This window comes from Hyla sarda, chromosome 7 (genome assembly GCF_029499605.1).
Source record: "Hyla sarda isolate aHylSar1 chromosome 7, aHylSar1.hap1, whole genome shotgun sequence".
In the NCBI taxonomy this organism is placed as follows: Eukaryota; Metazoa; Chordata; class Amphibia; order Anura; family Hylidae; genus Hyla; species Hyla sarda.
Genome location: NC_079195.1, coordinates 100756438 through 100767592, shown reverse-complemented (window position 1 = coordinate 100767592; position 11155 = coordinate 100756438). Strand labels below are relative to the sequence as shown.

Genomic DNA, 11155 nt, shown 5'->3' with positions numbered 1-11155 from the left:
GAGGAGACCGAGGATGGGTTGTGTGGGGTGTATGGGGTGATGAGACTGAAGACGGGGTGCGTGGGGTGTATGGGGTGATGAGGAGACTGAGGATGGGGTATATGGGGGTGATGAGGAGACTGAGGATGGAGTGCATGGGGTGATGAGGAGACCGAGGATGGAGTGTGTGGGGTGTATGGGGTGATGCGAAGACCGAGGATGGGTTGTGTGGGGTGTATGGGGTGATGAGACTGAGGATGGGGTGCGTGGGGTGTATGGGGGTGATGATTAGACTGAGGATGGGTTGTGTGGGGTGTATGGGGGGATGAGACTGAGGATGGGGTGTATGGGGGAGATGAGGAGACTGAGGATGGGTTGCGTGGGGTGTATGGGGTGAGTCAGTGGTTGGTACAGTGGTTGGCAGTATTATATTCAGGGGGTACAGTGGTTGGAAGTATTATATTCAGGGGTACAGTGGTTGGCAGTATTATATTCAGGGGTACAGTGGTTGGCAGTATTATATTCAGGGGTACAGTATTTGGCAGTATTATATTCAGGGGTACAGTATTTGGCAGTATTATATTCAGGGGTACAGTGGTTGGCAGTATTATATTCAGGGGTACAGTGGTTGGCAGTATTCAGGGGGTACAGTGGTTGGCAGTATTCAGTGGTACAGTATTTGGCAGTATTATATTCAGGGGTACAGTGGTTGGCAGTATTATATTCAGGGGTACAGTGGTTGACAGTATTCAGGGGGTACAGTGGTTGGCAGTATTATATTCAGGGGTACAGTGGTTGGCAGTATTCAGGGGGTACAGTGGTTGGCAGTATTATATTCAGTGGTACAGTGGTTGGCAGTATTCAGGGGGTACAGTGGTTGGCAGTATTCAGGGGGTACAGTGGTTGGCAGTATTATATTCAGGGGGTACAGTATTTGGCAAGGTTATAATGATTATTGTCATCATACAGAGGATGAGGATCTACTGACAAATTAAGGAACCAATGATGTCCAGGTGTCAGACTCTGCATAGAAGATGGAAGAAATCCTGGTGTCTGGACCAGATGAAGAAGAAAAGTAAAGACAACAGAGAAGACGTCACTCAGGTCAGTGATATCATTGTGTATTTTCCTAACTGTCCCATCAGAGCTTTAGTCACTGATATCATTGTGTAGTCTCCTGACTGTCCCATCAGCTGTAGTCACTTCAGACATGATGGGAGTTGCAGCTTTCCAACATCTGGGGAGCCACTTGAACCAAGGTGATTGGTGGGGGTCCCATGAGTCAGACCCCCACCATAAAAATGGGCTGTTTATTTTAAAATTCCTGAGCCTATTTTTGGTCCCAGTCTGGCCCTGCCTGTAAGTCACTTCTATCACTAAGGATAAGAAGCCAAGGAACCAGGGGGTGCCAAGGGGTGTCGTGCTAAGTCCAGGGGTGCGAATGTAAAGGGGAGCACTGCCCTCTGCCTCCCAGCTAGATACGGGTCAGGCTGACCTGGGGGAGTACTCACGGGGCCTGGGCCGCACACTGAGAGGGACAGGGGCCACCCGGAGCCCACCTCAGGAGCCATTCCATCCACCTGTGGTGGACAAGGCAAGTGGCGACACTACACATGCGGGGTAAGTGGAGGCCCCCCCCGGTGGGGTCTATGTACATGAGGGGGCACAGTGCTGGGGGGGGGGGCCCAGGCACATTCTTTGCACAGGGGCCCTCTGCTGTCTGTGTCCGCCCCTGGCTGAGGGGGTGGGCCTTTTCTTTCCTGGCAGCCTCCCAGTTTGACTGGGAGAGCATGGTAAGTGTGCTATAACATCTTGTTCACACTGGTGTGGTGCTGTGCGGAGTCTGTTGCTGCCGTGGCGCCGTGTCTGCGGGGTGGTGTGACCCATGGACTGGTTTGAGTGGCGTTGGGGCCGCTCTGCCAGTGGGTCGTTCCCCCTGTGGGCACTGGTGTCGCGGCGGTGGTGGTCGCCGCCCAGTGCTACGCCATTTTATGCTAGGGAAGTTAGGGACCCACTCTCAATAGGTGGCCTTGACGTGGCGAGTGGGCTTTGTACTTTTTGATCAAAACGTATATACTAACAACCTGTTAGTTTTTTAAATTATGCTGAGAAGCAATTGGATCATTGTGCAAGATTGTAGATGTGCACCATGTCTATTTTCTACCTGAGTACACAATAATAAAAATGTAGTGTGTGTATTTTCACTTTTTTCTTTATTTTTTAAATTTTTTAAGTAGTACTACTACTCCCAGCCCCAGCATAGAACACACTTTTCCGTGATGGGAGTACCTGTACTAATTGACAGATCACCCCGGGTCCGTTGCGTTCCTTCTGTATAATGTATAGATGCGGCCGGTCGCTCTTCTATGGTCCCCTGCACTGCGCTATATATATATGTATGTATGTGTGTATATATATATATATATATATATATATATACCTATTCATATTTCCCGCAGAGAGTTGTGATTGACCAGATGGTTCCAGCCAATCACAACTCTCTCTGGGAAATATGAATTGGTGTATATATACGTCAGTGCAGGGGACCATAGAAGAGTGTCCGGCTGCATCTATACATTATACAGGAGGATCACAGTGGGTGTCAGGAGTGACATCCGCAGTGTTCTTTCCTTAACTGCAGGTACTACTACTCCAAACATGGAGCACACTCTGCTCCATGCTGGGAGCTGTAGCACCTGCATTAATAGACAGATCGCAACAGGTGTCAGAAGTTACACTCACTGCGATCTGTCTATTAATGCAGTTACTACAGCTCCCAGCATGGAGCAGAGTGTGCTCCATGCTGGGAGTAGTAGTACCTGCAGTTACGGACAGATCACAGCAGATGTCACTCCTGACACCCAATGTGATCGTTTTATCTATTGCAGAGCTACGGAGTGGCTTTCTTCTGCGCTCCGCATCTCTGCACTATACCATTGTCGGCCAGTGAAATGAATAGAACATCACTCATTCATATTTCCCACTGAGAGCGGTGATTGGCTGCAACCATCCGGCCAATCCCCACTCTGGGCAGAAAATATGAATGAGTGATGTTCTATTTACATCACTGGCCGGCCAGAGTACAGAGCAGAGATGCGAGCGCTGCATCTCTGAAATATTATGGACAATCACATCGGGTGTCAGGAGTGACACCCAGGGCTATATGTCTTTTAGTACAGGTACTACTACTCCCATCATGGAACAGTCTGTTCCATGCTGGGAGTAGTAGTACTACCTAAAAAATTTAAGAAATTGAGAAAAAAAGTGGAACACACACACAAAAAATTTATTAAAACTTCTTTATAAAAAAAAATGTTGTTAAATAAATGTTTTCCCATCCCTACTGCATTCCACGCAGTGAAAAAAAAAACAAGTGGAGTCCCGTTCAGACAGCAGAATTATTCAGCTGGAAATTCTGCTTTCTGCATTCTGTCAAAATATATTTTGTGGATTTCCATGACAGAATCCCATTGAAATCAATGGGGTTTGAATTTTAGCGGAATTCTGTGTTTAGATAAAACAGAATTCCAATTGAACTCTGACGCAATTTCTGCAGAATTGCACAATTCCGCAATTCCCTTAAGCAAGCTTTGCTGAACGGAATTCCTGCAGAATTGCAGAAATTCTGCTACATGAACATGCCCTTAAAGGAGACCTAACTCCTTTGTGTAACCTCTGCAGCATGTGTGTTTGTGGTGCATTAACCCTTCTGATAGCTTGCAACATCAGATAAACCGTCCAAAATACACAAAATCATACATTTGGACTAAAGACATATTTAAGATGTTTTTTACAGCAAACTTTGCATTGCAGGGAATGCAAAACAAATTGAATTACTCCATTTACATCAGTTCTGCATGAACTTTATATTAAATATACAACTGCAGAGCAAAACAATGCAGCAAACATCAAGATGTTTCCATAATATAAATGAAGAACATATTGGCTATCAGTGGCTACAAAATAAATCCAAAGTAAATATCCAACATTACAATTCTCTTTCTATCCCCTGTGTCCTCTTTAGGTAAAGTGTGTTGGTGCATGGAGAATTACAGGGAGGGGCAGAGTGACGTCGGCCCCTCCTGTCCCATTGAAAACTCACACACTTAATGCCCCCTTCTATACAGTCTTCCCCTGGTACTTTCCAGCTTGTCTGGTAAGATTCCTTGTATTGCTTCATATGCCTTATTTTTCTGTTGTATTGTTGCACTTTATGATACATATTATGCTGCTTTTATTTATTTTTTATTGTTAGATTACAACAATAATGCTACTTTACTGAGATATATGTCTTGTTACATGTTACTAAAAGGTAAAAAAAACAACCTAATCATTTGTGCATTTGTATACATTGAATGTTTTCTATGACACGTGTAGTCCTGTGTGGATGTAGTGCGCTTTTTTTATAACTTTGTCTGTTTTTGTTCACATTTTAAATTGTTTTTTTATTTATCATGAAAGAAAATGTTCCTTTTTCTATTCCCAAAGTGAGATATTCAGCTTTGTGTGGCTCCTTTATATGCTCTGCATGTTCAGTAAAAGATGTGATTTGCAAGTGAAACCTGTCCTAGGCTTCCTTCACTCATAGTTTATTTATGTCTTTCTTTTTTTTTGTAAGAAATTCATAAAATGAGTGTCATTTTTTTCAAGTGCATTTTACTATAGAGAATCTATGAGGCCGGATTCACACTGCATAAAGTTTGCCAATGTATTTTATTTTATCTTATGTGCGTCTGTTACAGACTATGGATGAAAATGTGAATGTCAAATAAAATATGTCTGCAAATTTGTTTGCAGTGTAAACATGACCTGAGAAAGTGTTAATAAAAATCTATAAAAAAAAAAGCATGCTGCATTAAAAAATGGACCTGAAAATGCCCCAAAAATTTGAAAAAAAGCACTAAAAGATGTTTGTAGCAAACATCAGACAGTGACAATTTTTGCTGGAAAAAAACAACAATTAATGCAGCATTAAAAAAAATTATGAACTTATGCCAGTCATTTGCGTGTGCTTAGAAGTCTTTAAAAACTTCTTAGGTTTCCGCAAAGTCTTCATTCAGATCCTGCAGGTGGTCAGTCATAGCCTATATTGTGTGTAACCTTCACAACTCTTGGGATATCCCAAATATCTCACTCTTCTTTTTGAGTCCATGTTTCACAGCTAGCCTATGTTTTGACTCAAGTTTTATTTTTCTCCCTCTGCCTTTCAGGAATTTCGGAATGCTAAATAGTTTCTCCTCCAGAGCTTGTACAGATTACTGATGCTTGGACGCCTTTGAATTACAAACCATCCAGCAGCATTGACCTAATGAGATGAAGCGCTCCAGTGTTATTTCATTCATTTTTTGGGTGAATTGCCTAAGCGCTTTACAACTAGCATATGGCAAAAATGACAAAACAGCCAGCAAGAGGGGAGAGGCACAAGCCTTCCTGCGAGCAGGGAAACTTTCAACCAAACACAAACATGAATGCTCCTGGGAAATTGTTGGAGATACCACTGTAAGCCTGTTGGTAACCTGTACTGTGCCAAGTAGTAGCACCTACAATTGTACTTATGAAGGGGAGCCACAAAAGTGCCCACTGTATGCTACAAAGGCAAAGCAGTACTGGAAACAGATCTTTGGTAAATTTAAGAAAATGAAAAATGTCTGTGAGGAGAAGACATTAAAATCACGTCTGTGTAAAAAAACTGAAGCTGTAGAATCCCAACTTCTGAAATTAGGTGGAGAGGTTTTGGTCGACAAAGCCAAGGGAAAGATTCGCACTAAGGAACCTGGAAAGGTGCCAGAAGGAAGAGAGAAAGATCCAGAAGGGAATGAAAATGTAGGCGCTGAGAAAAAATCTGGTACCAAAAAGAGGAAGCCTGACACTAAATCCAACCTGAAGCCAATTCCCTCCCCTTCACCATCTGGGCTTGACCTCACTACAGTCCAGGAGGTTAATGATGATATAGTAGAGCTGAATGAGAACCTGGCAGAAGCCTACTGTGCTGAGAAGTGGCATTCACTGTGTTCTTTCTTTGTTAATTTTTGGAATGGCTAAATCAAAGCTCTCCGTGTGGTAGAAATGTTAAAGTAGGGCTGTTTAACGTAATGCTATAATGCAGGAATTTTTGCCTAATTCCTTTGGACGGCTTGATACCTAATAAATACAACTGACAAATCCCCAGTACTAAAGAAAACAAGTGTTGACTTGTCTGCATTCACAATGTGATCCCAGAATATTTTGTGTAGGATATCTTACACTTGGACTTGAAGTTAATAAACCATTAAATGAACACATGGGCCCAGATTTATTAAACTTTGTGAGAGAAAAACTAAAGCAGAGTGATTTTTCCACAGCAACCAATCACAGCTCAGCTAACGAGCTCTGGTAAAGTGAAACCTGAGCTGTGATTGGTTGCTGTGGGTAAATCCCTTTACTTTTCCTCTCACATAGTTTGATAAATCTGGGCCATGGTAACTGTTTTCATGATTATCTTATGAATTCTAGTGTGTCCATACAAATGAATTGTCTTTAAAAAGTCTTTGATGTATCCTATAGTATATAATAATAAAACATTTTTTTTGGTATGTAGTGTGCTTGTTCCTGCAACTTTATAGATATGTGTGTGTGTGTATATGTGTATGTGTGTATATATATATATATATATATATATATATATATATATATATATATCCTTATTCACATAACATTTTTGTTTATGTTTAATAGCATATACACCAGGAAAAATTCCCAACTGATATGTTAAAGGGGAACTCCAGTACACATCTTATCCCCTATCCTCAGTAGAGGGGATAAGTGCCTAATCAGTGTCTGATCGCAGGGAGAGGGGGTTCCATTCACTGTAACCCCCCAGTGATCTCCTGCCTGGCACCCCAGTGTTCATAGAGGGGATGTGTTGACTATAGCTTCGTGCAGTGGTCGACAGTCTCCTTGCATGGCGCTCCGTGAATAGGGAGAGCCAGGGCACCAGGCAGGAGATTGCAGGGGTCCCAAAGGTTGGACCCCCGGGATTAGACACTTAACCCCTATGCTATGAATAGGGGATAAGATGTTGTGTACCGAAGTTCCCCTTTAAATGGACGTTGTGATACATTACTCACAAATAAACTAATATGTAATAACAGATGCATTGTGAGTCTTTTCATTACATATTTGTTAAAGGAGTTCTCTAAGCTAAAACTTTTAACCCCCGCTGTGCCCGGGCTGTAAAACTATACATAATAAACTTTCACTTACCTGCCTACGATCCCCCGTTGTTCCGGTATCGCCATCCCATTCTCCGGTCCCGGTCTGTTCCACTTCCTGCGGGTCGGTGACTTCACTCTGCGCACAGCCTATCAGCGGCCGCAGCAATGTCCCGTCGCGGGCGCTGATAGGCTGAGCGCAGAGTGAAGTCCCCGACCCGCAGGAAGAGGAAGCTGACAGGGACCGGAGCACGGGCGGCGATATCGGAACAACGGGGGATCGTAGGCAGGTAAGTGAAAGTTTATTATGTATAGTTTTACAGCCCGGGCACAGCGGGGGATAAAATATTTCAGTTGGAGAACTCCTTTAAAGGGATGCCATTACAGTCTATGGGTAATGGATGCTTATAAAGTTTGTTTTAACAGATGTCCATAAGCCACACTGGTTTAAAAAAAAAATGTATGTATATATATATATATATATATATATAATTTTTTTTTTTTTTTTTTTTTTTTTTTTACTTGACTATGTGAAATGGAGTAGCATGATCTACTCTGTTATTACACACCTTTCTTTTAGGGTATACTGTCATAAACCAGTCATAATATAAAAAAACAATCCTTTGGCCTTAATCTGTCAATAGGAGACAATGAATGTGTTTATTGTATAAGTTGGGAAGCTTTCTAAGGGTACAAGTTAAACATAAACAAAAAACATGAAATGAACAGTCCCTAAACTAGGCTTTAAAATGTCTGTTCTTAGGGCCTAGGAAGTTGTGTAGTTCTTTCCAATCAGATCACAGTGCTCTCAGCTGCTATCTCTGTCCATGTCAGAAACTGTCCAGAGTAGGGGCAATCCCCCAGCTCCGACAGTTCCTGATACAGAGGTGACAGCAAAGAGCACTGTGATCAGACTGATAAGAACTACACAACTTCCTTTGTAGCATACAGCAGCTGATAAGCACTAGAAGGGTAATTTAAGAATCTGAATAACTTTCTGACACCAGTTGATTTTTCCCTCCAAAGGAAAGCTGGTACTCCCACTAAAAATACAAGCTAAAAGGGATATTTCCATATTTGCTATTACTATAGGTACATATCCCACATCTGAAATGCTAATGTATCAGGAGTATGGGGGACAAGTGATATATACTTCATTGGAAAGGACAGTATGCTCAGATACTTATGGAATATTCCATAGTTAAAGGGGAACTCCGGTGGAAACAAGTAGAAAACAAATGTTTTCAAAACTGGTGCCAGAAAGTTTTAAAGATTTGTGAATTACTTCTATTAAAAAATCTTAATCCTTCCAGTACTTATTAGCTGCTGTATAAAACTGAGAAATTTGGGAATTTCTATTCTGTCTGACAACAGTGCTCTCTGCTGACACCTATGTCCGTGGTCAGGAACTGTACAGATTAGAAGCATTTCCCCATAGAAAACCTATCCTGCTCTGGACAGTTCCTGACACGGACAGAGGTGTCAGCAGAGAGCACTGTTGTCAGGCTGGAAAAAACTTCACAAATTTCTCTGTAGTATACAGCAGCTGATAAGTAATAGAAGGATTAAGATTTTTAAATAGAAGTGATTTACAAATCTGTTTAACTTTCTTGCACCAGTTGATTTAAAAAAAAAATAATAATCCATTTGAGTTCCCCTTTAAAGGGGTTGTGCGCTGCCCTGACTTTCGGAGCTCCGCTCACAGCGTCCGGAAGTTCATTACTCCGAACACTGTGTGCGGGCTTCCATGTTCGCGGCCGCCGGGCGTGATGTCTCACCCGCCCCCTCAACGAAAGTCTATGGGAAGGGGGCGCGACCACTGCCGAGGGGCCAGGCGTGACATCACGCCCGGCGGCCGCAAACACGGAAGCCCGCACACAGCGTTCGGAGTAATGAACTTCCAGACGCTGTGAGCTCCGAAAGTCAGGGCAGCGCACAACCCCTTTAATTCATAAATGTAAATGAATAATTTCTATAAGTTTGAATTGGCTTCCTTTAAGAGACAGGCATAAAAGATACATGGTTACTTCCTCGGTGCAATATTTTCCACACTACCAGCTTAAAATCTAATCAGATGCTTTTGCTCTAATCAGTCTCAATTCTACAAAATATATAACAACTTAAGATGAGTGAACCTCACAAAATTAGTTTCAGGAGGATTTTTGGTAAATTGGCCAGCCAGGGGACCATATTGTGTCTGCAGGGTTCTGGGGGGGGGGGGGGGGGGGGGGAGTACTTGCATAGGTTGATGAGGTAAAACCTACGTAAGAACCTGCTAAGGTAATCTATATATATATATATATATATATATATATATATATATATTTATATATATAACTCAACGTGTGTGTGTGTATATATGTATGTGTGTATGTTCCACAAAAACTTCCAAACGGCTAAAGATATTAACATGAATCTTGGCACACAAGTTACTTATATGTCAGCAACAAACAATGCAAAGGTGATTTAACCCTTACTCACCCCCATTTGTGAGGGTCGGGGTTTGTTTAAAGTCCTATACAAGTCTATGGGAAATATATGTTACTGCATAACTTCCAAACGGCTGGAGATATTTCGATAATACTTGGTCACATGTTACTTATATGTCAACAACAAACATAGGATTCAACCCTTACTCACCCCCATTTGTGAGGGTCGGGGTTTGTTTAAAGTCCTATACAAGTCTATGGGAAATATATGTTACTGCATAACTTCCAAACGGCTGGAGATATTTCAATAATACTTGGTCACATGTTACTTATATGTCTACTTAAAATATAGGATAGTTAATTTAACCCTTAACTACCCCCATTTGTGAGGGTCGTGGTTTTTGTTTAAAGTCCCATGCAAATCAATGGGAAATGTATGTTCCCACATAACTTCTGTACGGCTGGACATATTTCAATACCTGGTACACATATTACAGGTCGGGATATGAGGACGAGATGGGAGGTCGAGATAGGAGGTCAAGATAGGAGGATGGGATGGTCGGGATAGGAGGTCAAGATAGGAGGATGGGATGGTCGGGATAGGAGGTCGAGTTAGGAGGTCAGGATATGAGGACGGGATAGGAGGTGGAGATAGGAGGAAGGGATAGAAGGACAGGATGGTCGAGATAGGGGGTTGAGATAGGGGGTCGGGATAGGAGGTCGGGATAGGAGGTCGATATAGGAGGCCGGCATAGAGGTCGGCATAGGAGGTCGAGATAGGAGGACGGGATAGGAGGTTGAGATAGGAGTTTGAGATAGGAGGACGGGATAGGGGGTTGAGATAGGAGGACATGATAGGAGATCGGGATTGGAGGTCGAGATAGAAGGACGTGATAGGAGGACGGGATAGGAGGTCGAGATAGGAGGACGGGATAGAAGGACGGGATAGAAGGACGGGATAGGAGATCGAGATAGGAGGTCGAGATAGGAGGTCGGGATAGGTGGACGGGATAGGAGGTTGGGATAGGAGGACGGGATAGGAGGTCGGGATAGAAGGACGGGATAGGAGATCGAGATAGGAGGTCGGGATAGGATGTTGAGATAGGAGGACGGGATAGGAGGACGGGATAGGAGGTCGAGATAGGAGAACGGGATAGGAGGTCGAGATAGGAGGATGAGATAGGAGGTCGAGATAGTAGGACGGGATAGGAGATCGGGATAGAAGATCGGAATAGGAGGTCGGGATAGGAGGTCGAGATAGGAGGTCGAGATAGGAGGACGGGTTAGAAGGACGGGATAGGAGATCGAGATAGGAGGTCGAGATAGGAGGTCGGGATTGGTGGTCGGGATAGGAGGACGGGATAGGAGGTCGGGATAGGAGGACGGGATAGGAGGTCGGGATAGAAGGACGGGATAGGAGATCGAGATAGGAGGTCGGGATAGGACGTTGAGATAGGAGGATGGGATAGGAGGTCGAGATAGGAGGACAGGATAGGGGTCGAGATAGGAGGACGAGATAGGAGGTCTAGATAGGAGGACGGGATAGGAGGACAGGAT

General features: G+C 43.3%; 1 protein-coding gene across 2 annotated transcripts; it reads left to right on the top strand.

Moving 5' to 3' along the window:
* Nucleotides 1-4012: 4012 nt before the first annotated feature.
* Nucleotides 4013-6556, top strand: FGFBP3 (fibroblast growth factor binding protein 3). 2 transcript variants are annotated; one of them, XM_056529427.1, is made up of 2 exons: nt 4013-4135; nt 5190-6556. In XM_056529427.1, exon 2 carries the CDS (start codon nt 5293-5295, stop codon nt 6019-6021), a length of 729 nt encoding a protein of 242 aa, XP_056385402.1. In that variant the 5' UTR covers nt 4013-4135; nt 5190-5292; the 3' UTR covers nt 6022-6556. The 2 variants fall into 2 exon arrangements, with proteins under 2 accessions (XP_056385402.1, XP_056385403.1); XM_056529428.1 differs by lacking the exon at nt 4013-4135 and adding an exon at nt 4160-4291.
* Nucleotides 6557-11155: the final 4599 nt, after the last annotated feature.